At 36.2% G+C, this 26,689-nt stretch overlaps 2 protein-coding genes across 3 annotated transcripts in view; both read left to right on the top strand.

Annotated features, from left to right (window-relative positions):
• LOC125254865 (rho guanine nucleotide exchange factor 17) overlaps positions 1–13,782 on the top strand; it is a 119,789-nt gene extending 106,007 nt beyond the window's left edge. The window contains 9 exon segments of the mRNA XM_048169706.1: positions 335–596; positions 2,783–3,024; positions 3,336–3,576; positions 6,022–6,108; positions 6,203–6,270; positions 6,356–6,504; positions 8,961–9,135; positions 9,541–9,813; positions 12,875–13,782. Coding sequence (XP_048025663.1) covers positions 335–596; positions 2,783–3,024; positions 3,336–3,576; positions 6,022–6,108; positions 6,203–6,270; positions 6,356–6,504; positions 8,961–9,135; positions 9,541–9,813; positions 12,875–13,086 — 1,709 coding nt within the window. The 3' untranslated portion in view covers positions 13,087–13,782.
• Positions 13,783–25,707: 11,925 nt separating this feature from the next.
• The window catches only part of relt (RELT TNF receptor), a 38,328-nt gene continuing 37,346 nt past the window's right edge, over positions 25,708–26,689 (top strand). Inside the window, exon 1 of one of the 2 annotated variants that reach the window (XM_048168657.1) lies at positions 25,708–25,876. The gene's annotated coding sequence lies outside the window, so the exon portion shown is untranslated. Of the gene's footprint in view, positions 25,877–25,899; positions 26,064–26,689 lie in introns of those variants that run through there. The other variant, XM_048168661.1, reaches the window with a different exon arrangement.

The raw sequence follows: 26,689 nt of genomic DNA, 5'->3' as shown, positions 1-26,689 counted from the left end.
AAGGTTTTTTTTTTTCTATATTTTAACACCTATTTGCCACTTGTTTGCCACCTGATGTCACCTGTTGGAGTTTGGGTTCCTTGCCGCTTTCGCCTTTGGCTTGCTTAGTTGGGGACACTTGACATTTGACTTGACATTTGATATTCAACAGTATTCTTGACATTTATTCAACAGTGCTTTGATCTGCCTGCATTGACACTATTCTTTAAGAGCTGCTGTGCAGCAAAAATTATGTACCAGTTATCAATGTAAAGCTGCTTTGACACAATCTGCATTGTAAAAAGCGCTATATAAATAAAGGTGACTTGACTTGACTTTTCTATCTTCTGTCCAGCCATGAACAAAGATCAGTGGGACCCAGAGTTCCTGAAGGCCATTCCCATCATGAAGACCCGCAGCGGGATGCAGTTTTCCTGCGCCTCCCCCAGCCACAGCTGTCCAGAGAACACATATGAGGTTTGGGTGTGTAACAGCGATGGGTATGTGGGTCAGGTGTGTCTGCTAAACATTCGAGACGAGCCCACGGTGGAGGCCTGCATCGCCGTCTGCTCCGCTCGCATCATCTGCATCGCCGCCGTGCCGGGCCTGAAAAACAGGTGAGACAGACTCGCCTGAGACCCGACGGCACTAAACGCACCTGTCAGGACAGATTCTCCTGTTAAATACTAATAATAGATGAACTGTGTTGATAAGCACCATGAGACTGTATGTGAGAATCCCCATACAGATACGACATGCTCACACTGCTAATGAGAACATTCTAGGTTATTTTCCAACTAATGTGTATGGTTTGCTTGTGTGGCATGATCATTTCAACATCCTTCAATGTATATTAATGAACAGTACAGATCTAGTCCTACCAATTAATTTTTTGGACTGTACTATATAGGGGTGTAATTGTATACAGAAGTGTACCATTGTGATGTCGTCTGATATGTGTCAGCATGTTGGTCGTACATTGTCCACAACACAAATCGGCACAATGCCAAATGATTTTCTCTCATTATAACAATGGAAACAACTTAAAATACTCCATCGATTATGGTCATACAGATAAGAGTAAGACATCATTCAAAACTGTCTATTTTTATTTGTGTACACTCACAATAAAAACAAAACATAGTGCTTTTGTGAAATAAAGCAAACAAACATGATGCCACTTTCTGCCATCCCGGTTTCCTTTCCGTGAAATTTGTGTAGCACTCAAAAAAATTAATAGAAACTCAGCGTATAGGCTACTAGCAAGCTCTTGCTATCTTGTGTTAGCACACAGTGTTGCATTACCACTCGCAAAACATTGCAAATGTTTACATTAGCTGATCAGCTTACAGTGTAAGTCTCGTCGCTTTCCATTGTCAATTGTGCGCATTCCTGTTGCATGTTCTCGAAGGATTAGTCCACTTTCAAATAAAAAATTCCTGATAATTTACTCACCCCCATGTCATCCATGATGTCCATGTCCTTCTTTCTTCAGTCGAAAAGAAATTAAAGGTCCCGTTTTTCGTGGTTTTTTGAAGCTTTGATTGTGTTTATAGTGTACACATAACATGTGTTCATGTTTCGCGTGTAAAAAAACACAGTATTTTTCACATAATTTACTTATCTGTATACCGCTGTTTCCACTGTCATAAAAACGGGCTGATGACTTCCTTGTTCTATGAAGTCCCTCCTTCAGAAATACGTAACGAGTTCTGATTGTGCCAGCGTTTCGACGACATGGCGACAAACACACTCTACAAACGCAACTCTTGTGTATTCCTGTGGGCGGAGGTTAGTCAAAAACTGTTTTAGTGACGTCATTAAAGAAGGAAGTAGAGGGATGTAGTCCAAACTGGCCGTTCGATGTAGGCGACTTCTGTTAAATAAAATATCTCGCTTGGCATTGAACTTTGAGCTTTAAAATTTTACAGATTTTATTTATACTCTAACAACAACATTACACACTAACTAAAGTTTGAAACATGGGATCACGAAGAACGGGACCTTTAAGGTTTTGATGAAAACATTCCAGGATTATTCTCCTATTCTACTTACGGAAAAAATTGCGAAAGAATGGCGAAGCACTTGCAAGGCGACCATTTGTGTTTATAAAGCATATACATTTTTATTTATTTTTTTAAATGACCGATCGTTTCGCTAGAAAAGCCCTTTGAAACTGCACTAAAATTAATTTTGACCTTCAAATGTTTGGGCCCCATTGAAGTCCACTATAAGGAGAAAAATCCTGGAATATTTTCATCAAAAACCTTAATTTCTTTTTGACTGAAGAAAGAAGGACATGGAGATCATGGATAACATGGGGGGTGAGTAAATTATCAGGAAATTTTTATTTGAAAGTGAACTAATCCTTTAATATGCTAACTTGTGTGAGCATCAAGTCTGAGGAGAAGAGCAACTCTCTCCAATATTTTAAATTTGGACTGCAGTACTCATTTCAACCACTAGCTGACCGTATTACATACTGCACTTTTAAGGATGATTTAGATAGGGATGTCCAAACTCGGTCCTGGAGGGCCACTGTCCTGCAGAGTTTAGCTCCAACTTGGCTCAACACACCTGCCTGGAAGTTTCTACTATGCCTAGTAAGACCTTTATTAGCTGGTTCATGTGTTTAGTTAGGGTTGGAGCTAAACTTTGCAGGACGGTGGTCCTCCAGGAGTAGGAATTGACCCCTGCTTTATAGATATATAAAGCAGGTTTGCCTCTGTAGCTGTATAACATCTAATCGATTTTTAAACATATATGCTGTTTGCATGTGCAGAAATGTCCATTCTGTCTGCAGAGAACGTGTCAGTCATTCCACGCCCTCCGCCCCATCTGAGTCAAATCCTACGGCGTCTACACAACCCCAGCTCCATATCTGCATCTCTGGCTCGTCTCTGGAGCTCAGCGAGCCCCCCACAGTGCCCGCCGCAGAGCTTGTTCCTTTCGACAGCGATGACACCGATGATGAAGACTCTCCCAGCCCTTCATCGACACTGCAGAGTCAAGCCTCCCATTCCACCATTTCATCCAGCTTCGGCAGTGAGTTAAAGCACTTTTACTGTCTCTAAAATCAAATGAAGTACACTATATGTCAAAAGTTTGGAATAATTAAGTTGTTTATTTTTTAAATAAGTCTCTTATGCTCACCAAGGCTGCATATTATTCTATTTGAATATATACTAAAATGTATTTTATTCCTTTTGACAAAGCTGTTTTTTTTTTTTTAGGCATCATTACTCCAGTCTTCAGTGTGCTGATTTGCTTATTATCTTTGAGCATAAGAGACTTCTTTCAAAAACATGAATAAATCTTATTTATTCTAATCTTTTATTATTATTTGTTTCTATCAGATGATGAGGCAGCTGTTTCAAAGGACATGGCCACAGAGACCACCAGCTCCGAGGAGGAACAAGAGTTTCCCGTCCCCAACTCATTCGGGCCCCCTCGGCTCAGTGCGGAAAGTCCCATGGACGGCCGTGCCATGCGGCGGTCCAGTCGAGGGTCCTTCACCCGTGCCAGCCTGGAAGACCTGCTGAGCATCGACCCGGAGGCGTACCAGAGCTCTGTCTGGCTTGGGACAGAGGACGGCTGGTGAGTCAATGCGTGAATGCGGATTTATGAGAATAATACACTTAACTTCTGTAATGTGATATTAGAATGTGATACTTGATTTGGACATTTTAGCATTATGTATATACTGTTATAGTTTTTTCATATACTTTTTTTAGCTTTTGTTTTTATATTTTTCAGATTTAGTCGTTTCATTTTGACATTTTTAAAATATTTCTATTTAGCTTTAATTTATATTTATTTCAGTATTCAGGGTTTTTTTACTTCAACTTATTAATTTCAAAACAACAATTCAAATTTTTAAGGGTTTTTTTTTTGTGCGTTTTGTAGGTTTTATGAGTTGAGTTAAGTTGTAGGTTTTATGAGAAAAAATAACACATTTAACTTCTGTAGTGTGATGAAGGGCAGTACTTCATTTAGTCCAACGGGATTTGAATTTTGAATTGGATTTTGAAAAATAGGTTGCAATCCTATTGCTTGTTATTATTATTTTCACCGCCCTCTTTGCCATGATTATATCAGTATAAATAAAAGCAATATTATTTTTGATAAAGACTTTTTAAAGGGTTAGTTCACCCAAAAATGAAATTTCTGTCATTAATTACTCACCCTCATGTCATTTCACACTTTACACCTTCATTCATCTTCGGAACACAAATTAAGATATTTTTGATAAAATTCGATGGCTCAGTGAGGCCTCCATTGCCTGCAAGATAATTAACACTTTCAAAGGCCAAAGACAAAGTCACGTGAACCACTGAAATTTCGAAACATTGCACTTCGAAACAAAGCCTCATTTACTGAAATCACATGACTTTTGCAGTTTGATGCATGTTCCGAACCACTGATTTGAAACAAAAGATTTGTAAATCTTCGATGCTTCATGAAGCAGTGTTTTGAAATCGGCCATCACTAGAAATTGTTGAATAAAGTCGTTATTTTATTTTTTTGGCGCACAAAAAGTATTCTCGTCACTTCATAACATTAAGGTTGAACCACTTTAGTCACATGAACTGTTTTAAATATGTCTTTTGTACCTTTCTGGGCATTTAATGGGTTAGTTATCTTGCTGTCAATGGAGGCCTCACTGAGCCATCGGATTTAATCAAAAATATTTTAATTTGTGTTCCGAAGATAAACAAAGGTCTTACGGGTGTAGAACGACATGAGGGTGAGTAATTAATGACAGAATTTTCATTTTTGGGTGAACTAACCCTTTATAACCAAAAAAAGAAAATAAATAAGGCCAATTTTAATTCCATGTTAACTTTTAAGTATGTTTTTGGTAAAACAAATATTATAATAATTTTCTTTAAGTCATTAACAAACCCTATATAATGCTCAACTTATCATTCAGTTAAATGTATATCAGTCAATTTCATGATGGTTCTGATTATTTTAATGTAAAATTAATGGTCTGTTATATAACGTGACCATGTTTGTGAAAGTAATATTATAAGCGTTCAAACTTGTGTTTAGACAGCATTTAAAACCCACGGGCCTAATTAAAAGTTGAACGGGAGTAGCACGCAATGATTTTACTGCACAAAGCATCCCCTTGCTGTTCCTTCTGTTTGGGGTTTAATTCTCACCTCAGGTGACCCTGATCTGACTACAGTACCGCCCCTTTACCGCGTTCCCAGAGACGCATTATCTCATGCTCAGACCTGCCCATGTCCTCAGTGCATCCTGTCACTTTCCATACAAGCGTTTACTCTCTCTCTCCCTTACCCAAGCAGGTGTGAAGTGTTTGTTCATGCCTCAATGCTGGTCGACAGTCAAAACAAATAAAACACAATAAGATGTCTTAGGGAGCACTTTACTTGATGCCTGTCTATATAATGCATTTTTGTAAGGAAAACTTGTGTGGTAATGTCACACCTCGGGTGTGCATTATTTTCTAATAATTCAACGGCTTGGAGTTACACATCTATAGCTCAACTTTTATTTATGAGAACATGCAACTGATTTGTTTCTTTAACTACATATTGTAAATAATTACACTGATTAAAGTCTCATGAGCCTTAAGTACAGTACACATAACACAGGTCCATTGTGAGCCAGTTAATGTTTTCAAAACTGATAATAATGTTTCTTGAGCAGCAAATCAGCATATTAGAATGATTTCTGAAGGATCATGTGACACTGAAGACTGGAGTAATGATGCTGAAAATTCAGCTTTGCATCACAGGAATAAATTACATTTTAAAATATATTCAAATAAAAAACAAGTTACATTTTGTAATTATATTTCACATTATTATTGTTTTTACTGTATGTTTTTATCAAATAAACGTAGCCTTGGTGAGCATAAGAGACTTTTTTTCAAAAACATAAAAAAATTGTACCGACCTCAAACTTTTGAATGATAGTGTAACTTAAATTTGTGATACCAGTTAAAAAAAAAGTCATGTTTCATAAGCATAATAATGTTGTAATCATGAATATTTCACTGTTTTTTTTCAGCATCCATGTGTACCAGTCGTCAGACAACATCAGAAACCGGAAGAACAGTATGAAGATGCAACATTCTGCTTCTATCCTCTGTATTCTGTAAGCAGTCGCTTGCCTCATTGATTTGTTGCCATATTAACTTATCCAGTGTCAGTGTGGAATCTGAACATCTTTTTTTTTTTTTTATTCCAAGGTATCTTGACAACAAAGTGTTTGTGTCTCTGGCAAACGGGGAAGTGATTGTTTATCAGAGGGAAGCAGGTGAGCACAGATTCATTCAGAATGATTCATTTAGAATCGATATGAGTGATTTACAAAAAGTCTCTATCCTTTTTCTGCATAACAGGAAGTTTCTGGGATCCTCAGAGTTCTCAAACGCTGTGTTTGGGCTCTCCAAGCGGACCGGTGACCAAAATGGTACCTGTGGCGGGAAAACTGTGGTGTGGCTGTCAGAACCGGGTCCTTATCATCAACACCAGCACTTTAATACAAGAGGTCAGATGCAAATTACATGCAAAGGACATCTGGAAGGAGACTTTTTGATTTGAAAGACAATGAATATTCAATAATCTTATTGATTCAGCAGCATTGACACCATCATACGAGAATAAAATTTCAATTTAATTGAGCTGGATAATGACACTAACTTTGTAACATTAGTTATATATTTTTTTTGGGGGGGGGGATAAAAAAAAATGGATGGAAACTTAAGATGCACATAAAAATGTATGCGATCAATTGATAAGACATGCGCATAAACTAAAATGGAAACACATTTACCAAAACATTTATGATGTACAAAAAAGAGCCACAGTGGCTTCTCTATGGAAGCTTGTTTCCGCAATGAAATAATAAATGTAAAAAAAGGTAATTGCCAGGTAATTTTTATCTCACAATTCTGATTTTTTTTTTGCAATTGTGTTTATATCTCACAATTCTTACTTTTTTTTCAGAATTGCGAGATATAAACTCACAATTGCGAGTTATAAAGTCAGAATTGTGAGGGGAAAAAGACTGATGTTTTTTCTCAGAATTGCGAGTTTATACTGTATCTCACAATTCTGACTTTATAACTCGTAATTGCATGTTATAAAGTCTGAGTTGCAAGATATATCTCGCAATTCTGACTTTATATCGCAATTCTGACTATAACACACAATTCTGACTTTACATCGCAATTCTGACTATAATACGCAATTCTGACTTTATAACACGCAATTCTGACTTTATATCACGCAATTCTGACTTTGTCTTGCAATTCTGACTATAACACGCATACGCAATTCTGACTTTACATCGCAATTCTGACTTTATATCGCAATTCTGACTTTGTCTTGCAATTCTGACTATAACACACAATTCTGACTTTACATCGCAATTCTGACTATAACACGCAATTCTGACTATAACATGCAATTCTGACTTTATATCGCAATTCTGACTATAACACGCAATTCTGACTTTATATCACGCAATTCTGACTTTATATCACGCAATTCTGACTTTGTCTTGCAATTCTGGCTATAACATGCAATTCTGACTTTATATCGCAATTCTGACTTTGTCTTGCAATTCTGGCTATAACATGCAATTCTGACTTTACATCGCAATTCTGGCTATAACACGCAATTCTGACACACAATTCTGACTTTACATCGCAATTCTGACTATAATACGCAATTCTGACTTTATATCACGCAATTCTGACTTTGTCTTGCAATTCTGGCTATAACATGCAATTCTAATTTTACATCGCAATTCTGACTATAATACGCAATTCTGACTTTATCATGCAATTCTGACTTTATATCATGCAATTCTGACTTTGTCTTGCAATTCTGACTATAACACGCATTTCTGACTTTACATCGCAATTCTGACTATAACACACAATTCTGACTTTACATCGCAATTCTGACTATAATACGCAATTCTGACTTTATATCACGCAATTCTGACTTTGTCTTGCAATTCTGGCTATAACATGCAATTCTGATTTTACATCGCAATTCTGACTATAATACGCAATTCTGACTTTATCATGCAATTCTGACTTTATATCATGCAATTCTGACTTTATTATGCAATTTTGACTTTATATCATGCAATTCTGACTTTGTCTTGCAATTCTGACTTAATATCATGCAATTCTGACTTAATATCATGCAATTCTGACTTTATAAGACGTAATTCTGACTTTATAACACGCAATTCTGACTTTATAAGACATAATTCTGACTTCATAACTCACAATGCAAGTTTAAATCTCGCAAATCTGAGAAAAAAAGTCAGAATTGCGAGATATAAACTCGCAACTGTGAGGAAAAAGTCCGAATTTTGAGATAAAAGTCGCAATTTAATTTACCTTTTTTATTTTTTATTTAGTGGCGGAAACCAGCTTCCATACTTTCCCTATTGCAGCAACTTCCATTTTATTATAGATATTTTGGGCCAATTTTTTTAGAAAGTGATGATTTTGTTCTCTTGAACACTTGGGATGGAAACAGTGCTTTATTAGCAAATGTTTTATGCGATATTCCAATTTTGAAATTAAATATGTTATATTCTTTACTTTAGATGGAAATTGAACTGAATAATGACACTATTATTTTCTGTAGAGCAGCTTTACAGCTTAAATTGAATTTGTTTCATTAGTAATGAATTTTAGTATATTAACAATGTAATTTTTTCTGTTTTTCTGTTTTCACATTTTTTCTGCATTAATGTGAAGCAACTTCGAAACAATCTGTATTGCAAAAGGCACTATATAAATAAATGTCACTTGATTATTGGAATCAACAGATTAAACATTTAAAATATAATGATTACAACTAAATATCTACTTGACATCACATTCATGCACAAGTATAGACATTCATCAACTTTATTCATTTTTAGCAATATGCAATTTTCAAATTCTGTCTCATTATATATTTTATTTTTTTCTTCAGCACTCATTCCAAGTAGGTCAGGACAGCGGGCGCTGTGTGACCAGTATGGTGAGCTACGGCAAAGGCGTGTGGATCGCTCTGCAGGGCAGTGCTCATGTGCGGCTGTACCACGCCTCCACCTATGAGAGCCTCACAGAGGTTGACGTGGCACCAGCCGTGCACAAGATGCTTGCAGGTATTGTTTATTGTGCATTCAGTCATAATTTTCACCTGCTGCATGCTTAAAACAAGGAGGAAAATATCAGTAACACTTTATAGCAATAGTCTACTATAGACATTCAACTAACTCTAAGTAACTTTGCAACTATGTCAACAAGCAGTCATTAAAGTATTAGTAGACTGCCTAATATCTGTTAACTCTTTATTTTGATGCTCCCCAACACACATTCCTACTGACTATAAGTAACTTTGCAAGTGCATGTTCGACTTATACTATTAACCCTAACAGTCTACTAATGCTCTAATGAGAGTTAGTTGACATGTATTTGCAAAGTTACTTATAGTTAGTAGAATGTTAAAAGCTGATTTTATAAAACCATTTGCAAATACAGTAAATCCCTTTCTCATTTTTTTCTTTTAGGCTCTGATGCCATTATCCGGCAGCACAAAGCAGCCTGTTTGCGGATCACCGCTCTTCTGGCATGTAAGGACCTGCTTTGGATTGGCACCAGTGCAGGAGTGGTCCTGACTCTGGCCATCCCACCAGTGTCCTCCAGCACTGGGCCGGGAACTGTGCGTGCTCCCCTCCTCCCCATGGGTTCCGCCCATGGCCACACCGGACACGTTCGCTTCCTCACGTGCATTGAGCTGCCCGAGGGCTTTGACGTCAACTTCCCGCCGACGTCGGAATCAGGTTTGTTTCTTCACAACCTATTGCAGTGTGCATAATATTAACAGAGGATTTGGCAACAAAACTTCATATTAATCATTTATAAATGCATTACAGAAATACAGAAAACCTGAATGAGGCATTGTTCTGTGTTTCTATGTGTTAATTAAAGGGATAGTTCACCCAAAAATGAAAATTCTGTCATTAATATGACTTCCATAGTATGGAAAAAAAAAATACTTTGGAAGTCAATGGGGCCCATCAACTGTTTGGTTACCGACATTCTTCAAAATATCTTTCATAGATCAAGAAAGAAATTCATACAGGTTTGGAACAACTTGAGGGTGAGCAAATGATGACAGAATTTTCATTTTTGGGTGTAACTATCATTTTTGTACGGTAACTATAGTATTAAGATTTCAGTGACTTAAAGGATTAGTTCACTTTAAAATGAAAATTACCCCAAGATTTACTCACCCTCAAGCCTTCCTAGGTGTATATGACTTTCTTCTTTCTGATGAACACAATCTATATTTATTATACTAATAAATATCCTGATGCGTCAAAGCTTTATAATGGCAGTGAACAGGAAACGAGTATGAAGCTCAAGAAAGTGGATCGATCCATCATAAACGTACTCCACGTGGTTCCGGGGAATTAATAAAGGCCTACTGAAGTGAAGCGATATATTTGTGTAAGAAAAATATCCATATTTAACAAATTCTAAAGTAAAATGTGACCCGCTCTGGCGAAATGAGTCGGAAGTCACAACGTTCTATTTTGAGATAATATGGGCCAATAATGTGGAAAAACAATGAAAAAATCGATTTTTTTTTTTTAAGCTAATTTCAAAGAACAGACTTTCAAAAATAATCTCCCAATGTTTCGTAGTCCAGATAATTGAGTAAAGGTATTTAAATGGCTATTAAATTTGACATGGAACTCCTCTCGTCACTTATGAGCATTTCCTGGTATCCCCTGAAACGTTGTATAGAACCAATCAAAAAGCTTAGAAATGTAAACACACTGACATAAACGCTGATTTTTATCAATGGGAAGCCCCATTTCGACTGACAGGCACGCGATCGGTCCAGCCATCCTCCTGTCAGACTAGAGCGCGCTCTGTGTAAACAAGCTAGCAGATCTCCTCAATGTCTAGTTGTGAAGCAGTTAGCAGTGATCGAGATGTCGAGTTAGCCAAAATACGTGCCTTTTGCTGTAAAGGGTGTAAACTCAACGATGGAGAGCCATGTTTTCTGTCATTTTATGAAGATTTCGTTTATGAGATACGTCTGTCTATGGCCTCTCTCACTTTCTCTCTCTCTCTCTCTCTCTCTCTCTCTCTCTCTCTCACTCACACACACACACACCCACCCTCTCTCTCAAGCAAAAATGTAGCACCTCTGTTCAATCTTTCTAAGTTTTCGTAAATCTTTGCAAAAGTGCCTTATAAAATATGAATTCAAATAAATACTTTAAAATAATTTGAGCTTCAGCCAGGTTTAATAGCATTTATATATATAAAAATGTCTTTGGTCAAATTAAGCTGGAAAATAAATAGTTTATCCCTTTAAATGCAATGGATTTTGAAAGATATCAACAAAAAATGGGCAAAAAACTTTAAAAGCGATTTTCTCAGGTTTTCAATTGGAAAAAGAGGGCAGACGACCATAATTCAAATGGGTTTATCTTTAAAACCATTCAAGGTATGACTAGGATGACACTTTGACTAGGATATCATTTTAAAGCTTATTGTCTCATCTTTCCATTGATACCAAAATCTCAGTTTTGAAATTTGGGTCACTGTGACTCATTTTGCTGGATCAGGTCACAAATATCTAGTTTCTATGTTCAACTTATGAAGAAACCGTAACACCTCTTGTAGTTCGAAATGCTTACGCTACGTCCTGACTACACCTTCCGTCTTCAACTTACGAAAAAAGCGTAACTGACGTTGCATTGAACACGGAAGGCGGTCTGGCGGAAGCTAGATATTTTACTTTGTAACTTGTTAAATATGGATATTTTTCTTACACAAACGCATCGCTTCACTTTCAGAAGGCCTTTATTAACCCCCCGGATCCGTGTGAAATACGTTTTGCTTTGGATCGATGCACTTTCTTGAGCTTCATACTTGTTGGTCCCGTTCACTGCCATTATAAAGCTTGGATGCGTCAGGATATTTATTAATATAACTCCGATTGTGGTATGGTATTCATAAAACATGCAATTACAGACCTGCAAAAGAAATTATGCAGTTTTAAATATTATTATTTCACTCAAATCAGCTAGAACACACACATATTACTGTTGTTGTTAGATAATTTGCTGTATCATTTAAAACACAGAACTTCCTTTTCTACAGTTGCAGTACTGTTGACCGTTGTGATTTCCCACATTTATTTTTCAACAAGCAGACTGTGATTATTATGAACCCAATTACACCTGCTATTCACATCCATCTCAACTGGTCAGAGATAAAACAGGTGCAAACTGGTCCAAATCATTTTGCGATCGTATCACTCAAACCATCACATTTGTAGTATAAACGCTAATGCGTCTTGATGCATCCCACACAACAGAAAAGGACCGCCTACTTACCTGTCAATCAACCATTGAGTTTTGAGTGTTTTAAACTCGCCTGCTTTGACTAGTACTTATGAACGGATGCATCCAAGATGGATGTTAAAGGGTTAGTTCACCCAAAAATAAAAATTCTATCATTTACTCACCCTCATGTTGTTCCAAACCTGTATAAATTTCTTTGTTCTGCTGAACACAAAGGAAGATATTTGAAAGAATGTTTGTAATCAAGCAGATCTCGCCCCCATTGACTACCATAGTATTATTTTCCTACTATGATAGTCAAGATCTGCTTGATTACAAACATTCTTCCTTTCTGTACAGCAGAACAAACAAATTCATACAGGTTTGGAACAACTTGAGGTGGAGTAAATGATGACAGAATGTTCATTTTTCGGTGAACTATCCCTTTAACACTAGACTTTAAATATAGCTTATCAATAAAAAGCTACAAAATGGCATCAAATGATGAATGTGTGTGTTTTATTCATTTTTATTACAGTGAACTCGGCACAGAACAACTCTGAGAGCAGCAGCGGAGGCCTGCAGAGACGAGACTCAGCCCGACGGCGCGCCTCCACCCTCCTGCCCGTCAAATCCAACCTGCTGGTCATCAGCGGCGGAGACGGCTATGAAGACTTTAGACTGACCAATAGCAGCGAGACGGTGGGACGGGACGACAGCACCAACCACTTACTGCTGTGGCGCGTGTAACGGACGCCCCGCCCCCACGACAAAAGCCGCTGGACAAGCCCACGCACTTCCCCCCGAAACCCCCGCCCCTTCCTGTTCTCTAATGCGTTGTGTACAAGCGTGTAACACGTCAACAAATGGGGTGTTTGTTTTTCGTTACGTTGTGTTATGTCATTTTGTTTCTTGGTGTGAAATATAGATCTCGCTTGCCATGTGGTGTTTCCTGTGGGCGCTTTTGAATATTGTGTTGAAACTTTAGAAGCAGCTTTAAAAGCGGACAGAGAAGAAAAATTGATTGTAAAACCCCTCGCAGGGAAGAAGAGAAGATCATTAGAGAGAGAAAAAAAAAACAGGAACAGGTGAAGTAAGAAAGGAAGAAAGAATTGTTCGGTTGTTGTTGGGTAGAGAGAAGGTTTGAACGCATCGCACGAGGCAGGAAGGATATTGTGGGTAATGTGTGGATGGATGTACAGAGGGGAAAGACGAGTTTTTTTCATCCTTCACTTTGTCCGCACACTTTTATGGTCAACTACTGGTCTCGAAAGACTGTGATTTGATTCGAGAATGAAGATGTTTTTGTTGAACCTCTCATCTGTGCTGAGATGAGAGTTTATCTTACGTAACCAATGTGCAATATAAGGCTAGAGTACCTACAAACCGCTATACCACACACACACATACACACACACACACACACACACACACACACACACACACTTTACTACTCAAATAATCAACAAACTCACAATCAAGAGTTATTACACTATCACTTTATTCTTTTGGTTATAAAATCAATTTTATGTATAAAAAAAATAAGACATTCACTATATTATGTAAAAGAACAGCAATGACATTCCATATATAGGTATTGTGACAAAAAAATCCTTTTGTACAGTATTTATGTTTTTTCATTTTTAGTTAAGTCTTTTTTATAGCACTTAATTTATAAATAAGGTAGTCTGGCGCTTTTCTCTACTGAAAGATTTTGACGCTCAACTGAGGTCGTGTTTGTGAGATTAATTACATTTTTTGGAAACATTATTTGAGTGACGAAACGTCCAGGTCATATTTCACCCTAAAATCAAAAGATATAAAATAATAATTTTGCATAAAGAAAATAAAGCCTATCTTCAGATTTTTGCATTGATATTTTAAGCACAATTAAAGGGTTAGTTCACCCAAAAATGAAAATTCTGTCTTTTATTACTTACCCTCATGCCGTTCCACACCCGTAAGACCTTCATTAATCCTCGGAACACAAATTAAGATATTTTTGTTGAAATCCGATGGCTCAGTGAGGCCTGCATAGCCAGCAATGACATTTCCTCTCTCAAGATCCATAAATGTACTAAAAGCATATTTAAATCGGTGAGTACAGTGGTTCAATATTAATATTATAAAGCAACGAGAATGTTTTTGGTCCAAAAAAACAAAATAACGACTTATTTAGTGATGGCCGATTTCAAAACACTGCTTCAGGAAGCTTCGGAGCATTATGAATCAGCGTGTCGAATCAGCGGTTCGGAGCGCCAAAGTCACGTGATTTCAGCAGTTTGGCGGTTTGACACACGATCCAAATCATGATTCGACACACTGATTCATAACACTTCTGAAGCTTCCTGAAGCAGTGTTTAGAAATCGGACATCACCATATAATTCGTTATTTTTTTTATTTTTTTTTTGGCGCACCAAAAATATTCTCGTCACTTTATAATATTAATATTGAACCACTGTACTCACATGAACTGATTTAAATATGTTTTTAGTACATTAATGGATCTTGAGAGGAAATGTCATTGCTGGCTATGCAGGCCTCACGGAGCCATCAGATTTCAACAAAAATATCTTAATTTGTGTTACGAAGATTAACTAAGGTCTTATGTGTGTGGAACGGCATGAGGGTGAGGAATAAAAGACATTATTTTCATTTTTGGGTGAACTAACCCTTTAAGCACATTTCCCCCTCATTTTTAAAAATTGTAATGCAAAAATAATCTCATTCACATTACTGTAAAACCTTCTTTTCAGGCAATTTTTTTTAAATTAAATTTAGTACAACAAATACTATAGTATGTATTTTACAGATGTACTATATTTTTCACATTACAATAATGAGACCTTTGGGGGAAATGTGACTAATTGTCATAAAAATAATGTAAAAATATATATATATATAGTGTATTTGAATATAGTATATTTGAATAGTTTGAATTATAACCTGGTTTCATGAGATTCACCCACGGACAGCTTTGTAATTTCAGTCGTCGTTTTCATCACCGTGGTAATTTAGGGAAAGGGAATTGCTCGGATGTTGTTTCTAAAGACTGCCTTGATTTGACATATAGAGTTTGGAGTTGAAAGATAAACTCTGTGCTCTTTTGTGAGTAGATTACGACAGGTAGAATGAAGTCAGACGGGTTACAGCCCTTCAGCTACACGTGGCCGCTTAAGAGAGACAATTAACTGCTAAACCGCTCTGCCTGCACCGCCCGCCATCAGGTGGGTCGACTTCCTGTTAAATGAGCAATTTCAGCTGCCTTAGTTTGTCTGGAAAGAACAGAGTCAGTCACAAACACACCCAGATATTCGCTCACCTGCATCCAAAACGCACTGAAAGACCTGAAGGATGAGAAGTCAGGCTTTTCCCAGACCGCATCATGCACGGAAATTCATGGGAATATTTCACGAGTTTGTTTTATTGTTTGATCTGGGTAGATATGAACGCTCGCAGGTGGAAATCATCAAAGCATTTCAGAAAATTACTTCTTATCACGAACAAGATCCTATTTTCATAAACCGAGTCTGCGTTTTCAAGTTTTAAGCAAATATCTAAATCAATCGGTGATGATAGTCGAGTCTTACTGTTGTAAATGACCCTCTCAGCCCTTTCTGGTGAAAGACGTCATCAATGTTTATTGTAAATATTGGTATATATTGCCTTTCTCTGTACATAGTGTTCTCACAGTCCACGATTGTTCATATGAATCTAATGGCATATTTTTATAAGTATTTTTGTCTATTTTTTTCCTCGTTTGGCATGTGCCGTCTCATTTAAATTAAAACTATTACAGTATTTTAAAAGAAGAGAAGAAAATCCGCTCTGCATCTGCGGGTTCTGTAACAGTCCTCATGCTTTTTTCACACCGTTGTACTATTTTGTCACTGTGGGTTTCTTTGTAATTAAACATTTCACTGATGCCAGAATCTCGAGGCTTTGGGTAACTCATTTACAAACACGTGATCTCCGTCTGATCACAGTCAAATGAGTCACTGTCAGTGTCAGGATTTAGGATTTTTGTTTTCAACGATTGTAAACTGGCACCTTTGGAGGAAAGGAAACACAAGACTCTTTTGAAAAGGTACATTTTTTTAAGGAAATTAAATGCCAAAAGTGCCAAAAGTTGAGATATGTCTAAACAGAATAATAATAAAAGAAAACATATTAAATAATAATACACAAAAATGTTAGACCTATCTATCTCACATTTGTTTTATTCAATCTAATATTTTTCAATAACTTTGGTAACTGTTTTGTTTTCCAGGGTGTCACAATTTTATTCAGATTTTCATATGGGGTAAAATTATGCAGTAACAGAATTGCTCACAAAATGTAGGACACAGCTAAATATTACATGTGTGGTGATTCAAATAACAAGATCATTTTAGTTTTGGTCTTTTGTGTTGTGTTGTATTGGTACGTAAATCCATTTAACATTTCCCATAAACTAGATGATGATTCACACTCAGTGCTTAATCACTTAATCATTTCCCTGTGTGATTAATAAAAGCAGTGAGTAGTTAGTGTAAAATATGAATAAAGTGTGAATCATCACTTGGATTTGAATTAAAATAACTTAAATTAAAATAATATAATATTTTTCTGTTGTCAATTCTACAGATTTTGGCAAAATTGACGTTTAATGGACCCCTTTCACAGACTCATCAATATCGTAATTCCTGCACAGTTTTTTATATTTTCATTTTTTTTTAAATGTGTGTACATTTATAACACGATACTTGGTATTATATTACCTTTGCATCAAATTACGAAAAACTGGTAAACGCTGCTGGGAGTGACAGTAAAAATGACATCTTTCTCTCTTCTGACTGCCGTTCTCAATCGCTCTCTTTTTTTTTTCCTCTTTCTTAAAGTCGTGAAAACACTATTGTGGAGTTTTTCTTTTGCTATTTGAGCAAATGGAAACAAAAAATATATTTAACCCTTGTGCATTCAAAAAAAAAAGTTACACATAAGTGCAAAATGGACAAAAATGTCCATGCCAAAAAACTGTCATAGAAACTGTAACCCTGTAACCCTTTAAATGCTGGTTTGTTTACATAATACCATAGGTGTTTTTTATGAAAAAATTAAAAATAATAGTTTATTTTCATAAACTAAATGCTAAGCAGATTTTTTTTCCCTTATTATATTTCTTGGGTGGGTCAATGAAGAACAACAACATTCATTTTGAGGCATTTATATTTCTTATGTAGTGTCAGATTTTTTTAAAAACTAACACTTAGGTCCATAATGGACAAAAATGTCCATGCCAAAAAACTGTCATAGAAATATTATACAGTGCCCTCCACAATTATTGGCACCCTTAGTAATTGTGAGCAAAAGCAGCTGTGAAAATAAATCTGCATTGTTTATCCTTTTGATCTTTCATTCAAAAAATTCACAAAATTATAACCTTTCATTTAAGGAAAATAATTGAAAGTGGGGGGAAACTTACATTATGAAATAAATGTTTTTCTCCAAAACACATTGGCCACAATTATTGGCACCCTTTTATTCAAAAATTTTTGCAACCTCCTTTTGCCAAGATAACAGCTCTGAGTTTTCTTCCATAATGGCTGATGAGTTTGGAGAACACCTGACAAGAGATCAGAGACAATTCCTCCATACAGAATCTCTCCAGATCCTTCAGATTCCAGCTCCATGCTGGTGCTTCTTCTCTTCAGTTCACTCCACTCATTTTCTTTAGGGTTCAGGTCAGAGGACTGAGATGGCCACGGCAGAAGCTTCATTTTGTGCTCAGTGACACATTTTTGTGTTGGATTTGATGTTTGTTTTGGATCATTGTCCTGATGGAAGATCCAACCACAGCCCATTATTGGATTTCTAGCAGAAGCGGTCAGGTTTTGATTTTTTATCTGTTGGTATTTGATAGAATCCATGATTCCATGTATCTGAACAAGATGTCCAGGATCTCCAGCAGAAAAATAGGCCCACAACATTAAAGATCCAGCAGTATGTTTAACCGTGGGCATGGGGTACTTTTTATCCATGTGTGCACCAAACCCATCTGGTGGGTTTGCTGCCAAAAACTCTTTTAGTTTCATCTGACCATAGAGGCCGGTCCCGTTTGAAGTTCCAGTCTTGTCTGACAACTGAATATGCTGGAGATTGTTTCTGGATGAGAGTAGAGGATTTTTCTTGAAACCCTCCCGAACAACTTTTGGTGATGTAGGTTCTGTTTGATAATTCTTTTTAGGCTTTCTGAGACTCAAGACTCTTCTGATCTCTGCAATTCTCCAGCTGTGATCCTTGGAGAGTCTTTGGCCACTCAAACTCTCCTCCTCACTTCACATTAGGACGATTTATACACACGTCCTCTTCCAGGCAGATTTGTAACATGTTTAGTTGATTGAAACTTCTTAATTATTGCCCTGATAGTGGAAATGGGGATTTTCAATGTTTTAGGTATTTTCTTACAGCCACTTTCTATTTTGTGAAGCTTAATAATCTTTTGCTGCTCATCAGAACTATATTCTTTGGTTTTACTCATTGTGATGAATGATTACGGGAATTTGGCCTTTGTGTTTCCTCATGTTTATACTCCTGTGGAACAGGAAGTCATGGCTGGACAATTTCATGCTCCTAGTCACTCTGGTGTGCTAAAAAAATGTAAATATGAATGGGAATATACTTCAGAGATATTTTACTCATAAGAATTTCTAGGGGTGCCAATAATTGTGGCCAACATGTATTGGAGAAAAACATTTATTTCATAATGTGAGTTTCCCCCCACTTTCAACTGTTTTCCTTCAATGAAAGGTTAGAATTTTGTGAATTTTTTGAATGAAAGATCAAAAGGATAAACAATGCAGATTTATTTTCACATCCACCTTTGCTCATATTTACTAAGGGTGCCAATAATTGTGGAGGGCACTGTATATTAATATTTTTCCACTTTAACTGATGTCAATTTTTTAACCAGCATCTGTTCTATCCATAGATACCAAACATTCATTCATTTTCAGAATTTTAATGCTTTACAAATCATTTTCTTTACATCCTCGGCTTCTAATGCACCTGTGTGCTCACTGTCAGTGGGCAGCACTAGCTTCAGAGCTTCCTCTGCTGAGTAATGTCTCTTCAAACAATGAAATGATCAACCCCTCAAGCACCACATAGTTACAGGTTTGGCTGTGAGGACACCTGTGTGAACTCAAACTTTGTATAAAATCTACCAGACTAAAAAATCAGCATTTTCTTGTGGTGAAAACTAAAACAATGTGTTTAGGGGCTTCTGAACTTCTACTTCAAATTCAAGCGTACCTTTTATCTCCGTACAAAAACAATAACAAGTGAAAAAGTGCAATCAAGGGTTAAGATGCATGTTTGGTCGAAAAAGAAAAACCTCAAAGCCTTCTTTGACCTTTTCATAGTTTTCACATGGCCCTATGACCCTGCCAAAGGTGTGACTCACACCTGGAGTGGTATTTTTGATTGCTAGTACGATATAATTTCTTTCAAACTAATTACACACATTAAATTTTCAGTAAACACATGCAAACTACACTCTGACATCCTTACCAATATACCCACACAATTATAGCTGCATTATTTTTTCAAATTGACTCTATAATAGACTATAATATGCATAAGCAGAAAACACAAATAAAGCGAGTATTTCTTTTATATGCCAAATTTGAAAATATGGCACAATCTAGTAAAAAATGGTAAAAATGTCAAATTTGAAGCCTTGCCGATAGAATGAATGCCTATTTGCAAATATTGTATCATTTTATAGTCAAATGGCCCTGGGTTAAAAAATTACAGTTTTAATGGGTTTCAATGTGGACATTTTTGTCCATAAGGTGCTGAGTGTGAGTATTTTTGTATGGAGGGTAAAATTGATTTTTTTGAAGGAAATGAGGGTAAAATATTAAAATTCCAATAAAAATAAACACCTGAGCCAAAAATGTCCATAAGGTTGCACAAGGGTTAATGTATTCTCTCATTGACCGCCATAGAATTTTACCCAATTATGACCACTTCCGCTTCTGAGAAACCCGGAAATGTGTAAAGGGTCTATTGTTGGATAAGCCTAGAAGGTCATGACCTCTGAGGAGATACAAGCCCATATCACCATTTTAAGGAGGGAAGGACATTCAGTGCTTGTAATATTTTTCTGTCTGTGTGTGTGTGTATAAAAAACAGAAATATAACAGTAATATTGTGAAATATTATTACAATATGTGACCCTGGACCACAAAACCAGTCATAAGTCACATGGGTATATTTGTAGCAATAGCCAACAATACATTGTATGGGTCAAAGTTATTGATTTTTCTTTTATGCCAAAAATCATTAGGATATTAAGTAAAGATCATGTTCCATGAAGGTATTTTGTAAATTTCCAGTAGTAAATATATCAAAAATGTATTTTTGTGAGTGGATATGCATTGCTAAGGACTTCATTTGGACAACTTTAAAGGCGATTTTCTCAATATTTTGATTTTTTTGCACCCTCAGATTCCAGATTTTCACATAGTTGTATCTTGGCCAAATATCCTATCCGAACAAACCATACATCAATGGAAAGCTTATTTATTCAGCTTTCAGATGACATATAAATAATTTCCAATTTCAAAAAATTGACCCTTATGACTGGTTTTGTGGTCCAGGGTCACATATATTTTAGAATTATTTAAAAGTTATTCCTGTTGATGTCAAAGCATCATTACTCCAGTCTTCAGTGTCACATGATCCTTCAGAAATCATTCTAATATGCTGATTTGCTGCTCAAGAAACATTTCTTATTATCAATGTTGAAAAAAGTTGTGCTGCTTCATATTTCTGTGGAAACCATGATTTTTTTTTTTTTTATTCTTTGAGGAATACTAGAAAGAGTGATTATTTGAAATAGAAACCCGTTTCAACATTATAAATGTCTTTACTGTCACTTTTGATCAATTTAATTGATCTTCGCTGAATAAAAGTATTAATTTCTAAAAAAAAAAACATATATAATGCAGTGCTTGTGTTGCTGGTGTGTCATCAGCAGTGTTCTGAATGACTGTCCAACATTGACCCAAACTGAATGAAATACACAAGACCAATTCACGTCATCTCACAGCGAACTAGTTATGCAAGAGCACAAAGGAAGCTTTATAATGTCACGCAATGAACATTCAGCGCCTAATAATGCAGTTCATGGTTTGTGTGAGATCTGGTTTTATTCTGACGCACAATTCAGTGCAGTTGGCGTATAAGAAACCAAAGAATGATGCAGCCTACAGGAGCTCAATCTCTCTCAGGTTACAGAGTAACCATGAAGAAACATTTAATTAAAGATTTAGAGCATTTTTAAGGTTTCTAAAGAAGCATCAATTAAGCTAAATACACACACGCGGACAAAGGTTGAATAAATTATGCACTTTGTACCAGCAAGGAGGATCACATCAGTTAGGGCCATGTAGACAGAATAAAGGGACTGTTGATGTAAAGGCTTTTAATGTTTGATAATGCTTTTATCCAATTATATTTTTAGGATTGTTGTGCTGAAAGGATTCTGTGTCTTTGCCATCAAATGAACAGTTTTTCAAAAACTGGAAATGTGTCTTGCATTTGAAGCAGCCTAGTTTTGAATTATGGTTAGGGTTAGGCTACACCTTATTTCGAGGTTCTACTAACCATAAGTAATTTTGCAACTACATGTCAGCTAACTGTTATTAGAGCATTAGTAGACTGTTAGGGTTTGGGTTAGTAAGTTGACATGTAGTTGCAAAGTTACAGTCAGTGAATGTCTGTTTGGGGAGCATCATAATAAAATGTTAGCAGATATTAAGCAGATAGTCTACTATACTCTAAAGACTGGTATTTTACATGTAGGCCTAGTTGCAGTTACTTGCTTAAAGGTGCTACAGAGGATGTTTTGCAATATTACTTGAAACTGTCTTTACTAACTGATAAAAGACTATTTATTAGGTGCACTGAAAGGAATAATATTAATATACATCGTCTGTGCACGAGGTAGGGCCTTAAAAACATCAGCCAATTGTTTAAGCGATCATTGCGTAAACGATTGGCCCTCTGGCTTGTCAATCACTGCCGTGATGTTCCTTGTGTGAGACGTGCACGGCTGCGAGCTCCAGTAACTTTCCACACTCCACAGGCGCCGCATGCAACGTTTTTGTCAGGAGACAGGAGTAACAACTGCAGATTATGAGTTACCTGCGGTGGGTCCGACATAATGAATCCACTAACACGACACAGCGAATGCCGGTGGTAAACACTCGTGTTCCAATACTTGTGCACGAGTTTTGGGAGGCGTTCCCTCGAAATGAGCTGTGAAGGAGGGGGGTTGTTCTTAAGCATGCGCTCATTTCAAAAACTCACTAACAGTCTTTGCTTTCTCAGTTGACGAAAAGATCCTCTGTAGCACCTTTAACTACTGGACTATCAAAATAAAGTGTTACAAGAATTACCAACAGGGTTCACAACAAAATTAGCCCAATTGCATTCCGGGGGGTAAAATCCACATTTTTGGCGGGGTTCCCCTGGTAAAATTTGCATTCCAGGGACTAAATATCATGTTATGTGGGGTTGCTTCATCCCACCGACATGAAAACAACCTGTGGCAGTGTAAAAGCAGCCAATTTTTGCCAGAAAAACCGCAGACTTGGCAATACTGATTACCAGTAATGTTTGATTATTATTGAATATAAGCTGAAAAAATATCAAATACTTTATATAGGCCTACTTTTGCTGTTTTTTTAATTGGTTAAGGTGTTTAAACCTGAAAGCTAATTACAAATGTTCTGTTAATATAATCAAATGTGCAGTTACACTTTAAAGGCAGGTGAGCTTATATGCATTCATTAATGTTTAAATCTTTAATGTCCACATCACTGGATGGTTACTTGCATCTTTAAGCAACATTTGGGTGGCATGATTAGGTCACAACTTCTACTTCAGTCGTCTGGTTTATTCAGATTTCTTCAGAATATTTTTTTTCTTTCTCTTTCTGTAGGGTTCATTCGTTGTATAGTGACGTGAATAACCGGAATAACGTGATATTATTGTGAGATTCTGTTAAATTGCCCTGCAGCATGAGTGCATTCCATGAGCACAGCGCTGGAGACACAGAAACATGCAAAACCAAAAGAGCAGAGTTTATGTAGACATATTTAGATGAAATATAAGGTGAGGTGTTTGCTTTTGTACCCTATTTCTTCCACATGTCATGAAAAAATACTATAATAATGTAATATTATAGTGTTTTTGAACCATACCAGTAGCCTAAAGTACTTGAATTAATTTGTTGTGGTAATTCTATAGTTGCTGTGGTAATATAACAACTATAGTAATATAAACAAATTACTTTACCCAAATATTGTACTAAGTTTTTATACAACTATAGGGTATATTATGCTACTATATAAAAACTATACTACAGTATATATTACAGTTTATCAGTTCACTATAGTTAACACTATGCTGTAGCATTCATTAACAAAGTGTTGTAAATACTATAATGTATACAGTATACTACAATTTACTATAGTATGGTGCAAAAACACCATAGGTTTATAGTATTTATTCATGTAAGAGAGATATTTTTCTCCTTCTTTACTGCATTAGCTATTTTACTTGGAAACATGTTAAATGAATGTCATTTCATGATCAACCCAAGTGTTTTCTCTTCACTAACTTCACTTTTCTTCATCATGTTTGAAGTTTCAGGGCTTTTTTTTAACAGCTATAGTGTTTTGGCGGTTTTTAGTGGCTGTCAGATCTCGTCAAGTTCACACAAGTGTAGACAATCAGGGACATTCTAAAACACTTAACGTGAAAAAAGCTTAACGTAGCTTAATGTACTAAGACAGTGATTTTAACACACCAAACTCACTAAATATCATGCTAATAAAGTATACTATGTGCAAAAAATCAGATGTGCCTAGAATATGATCTTAACGCGTTTAATAACATGTTAAGCCTTTTCCTCCCATAGAAAACCGTTATAGGTTTAACGTGGCTTACTAAGACAGTGATTTTAACAGACCAAACTCACTAAATATCATACTAATAAAGTATACTATGTGCAAAAAATTCTGATGAGCCCAGAATATGATCTTAACGCGTTTAATAAGACGTTAAAGGGTTAGTTCACCCAAAAATGAAAATTCTGTCATTTATTACTCACCCTCATGCCGTTCCACACCCCTAAGACCTTCGTTAATCTTCAGAACACAAATAGCTCCGCGAGGGAGCAATGGACACTTCCTCTCTCAAGATCCATAAAGGTACTAAAAACATATTTAAATCGGTTCATGTGAGTACAGTGGTTCAATATTAATATTATAAAGCGACAAGAATATTTTTGGAGCGGCAAAAAAACAAAATAACGACTTATTTAGTGATGGCCGATTTCAAAACACTGCTTCAGGAAGCATCGGAGCACAGATGAATCAGTGTGTCGAATCTGCTGTTCGGAGCGTCAAAGTCACGTGATTTCAGCCGTTGGCAGTTTGACACGCGATCTGAATCATGATTCGACACACTGATTCATTTATGCTCCAATGCTTCCTGAAGCATTGTTTTGAAATCGGCCATCATTAAATAAGTCGTTATTTAGTTTTTTTAGGCGCTCCAAAAATATTCTCGTCGCTTTATAATATTAATATTGAACCACTGTACTCACATGAACCGATTTAAATATGTTTTTAGTACCTTCATGGATCTCGAGAGAGGAAGTGTCCATTGCTCCCTATGGAAGCCTCACGGAGCCATCGGATTTCAACTAAAATATCTTAATTTGTGTTCTGAAGATTAATGAAGGTCTTACGGGTGTGGAACGGCATGAGGGTAAGTAATAAAAGACAGAATTTTCAACAAGCCACGTTAAGCCTTTTCTTATAACGGTTATGGGAGGAAAAGGCTTAACGTGTTATTAAACGCGTTAAGATCATATTCTGGGCTCATCTGAGTTTTTTGCACATAGTATACTTTATTAGTATGATATTTAGTGAGTTTGGTCGGTTAAAATCACTGTCTTAGTACATTAAGCCAGGTTAAGCGTTTTTCACGTTAAGCGTTTTAGAATGTCCCGAGAATGACAGTAACTTTTATTAAAATGATCCACTTTATCATTTTAAACCGTACACATTTCGTTTTTGTTTTCTTGAAAAGGCCTACATAAATGACGTTTGGTTTGATATTTTAATGAAATGACCACTGTATGTCGTAATAGGTTTTAATACCCTTTTAAATAAATTATTATTATTTTTTTTTTTTTTCAAAATACATTCGTATAAGATGTTAAAAATGCGTCAAATCTTCACAGGAATGAGAGAGAGAGAGAGAGAGAGAGAGAGAAAGAGAGAGGGGGGAGAGAGGGAGGAGCAGCTCATATTACACAGTGTGTGACGTGTTTCTCTCGGTTATCGTGACTTGATTCAAATGTTGGATCGCTCTTCTCATCTCTGCGGTTCTGTTTCTCTCTCTCTTTGTGTAATTATAGATTACACATTCGGCATATGATGATTATAGGACACTTATGAATTCACAATAAAACAGGTAAGATACAAACTTTATTCAGTGTGTGTGTATAATAGTTTATTAACGGATGGGGACAGTTGCAGTACGGATGCGGCATTTCTGCCGGGATGTTTTCAGTAACTTCTGAATTCAGTTGTATCCTGTAGTATTTACTGTATACTCAGATGACTGCAGATACTGTACTGAGCTGTACTTCAATATGCTGGTATGTTTAGAGTTTGAGATATGAAGAGTTTTGTCTGAAACGTTCCGCATTGAAGACAATAGAGTGTGCTGCGTTGAGTTTGCTAGTGTTTCGTGATAGGCTATTCTTACTGCGCTCGTTCACTTCAAGGGCTGTAAAACAGTGCCTGTCATTCTTATTTTTACACGTTAAATGCTTGATTTGAAGTGCTTCAACCGCATTATATATAGTTTTGATAATGATTAAGTTTGATGTAGCCTATTCAGGCTAATTTTTTTATTTTTTTTTAATTATATTTTTTAATAATAACTTTATTATTATCTGAAATCCTCCTTGACAGACGCACTGTGTACGATGTAGTACTATAAAGTCAAGACTTGGTAGAACTTTCATCATAACATAAACAAATATTCTAACATTAAGCTGTATAATGCTAAACAGATCTGATCATTTATTATGGCTCTACAGCAGTAGCAATACTAGTCATATGGTATTTTGGAAGAAACTATGGTTACGATGATACATTGTTGTATAGGGAAATACTGATCTGTTAAATGTTATAATTAAAAATTCATTAGGCTATATGAACTGTTTCCTTTAAAATTGCAAATACATGAACTGTTATTTGAAAACAAGCATTTTAATAT

Source organism: Megalobrama amblycephala, linkage group LG19 (assembly GCF_018812025.1).
Source record: "Megalobrama amblycephala isolate DHTTF-2021 linkage group LG19, ASM1881202v1, whole genome shotgun sequence".
NCBI lineage: Eukaryota > Metazoa > Chordata > Actinopteri > Cypriniformes > Xenocyprididae > Megalobrama > Megalobrama amblycephala.
The sequence above is the reverse complement of the archived record's forward strand: the minus strand, read 5'-3'. Positions and strand labels throughout refer to the sequence as shown.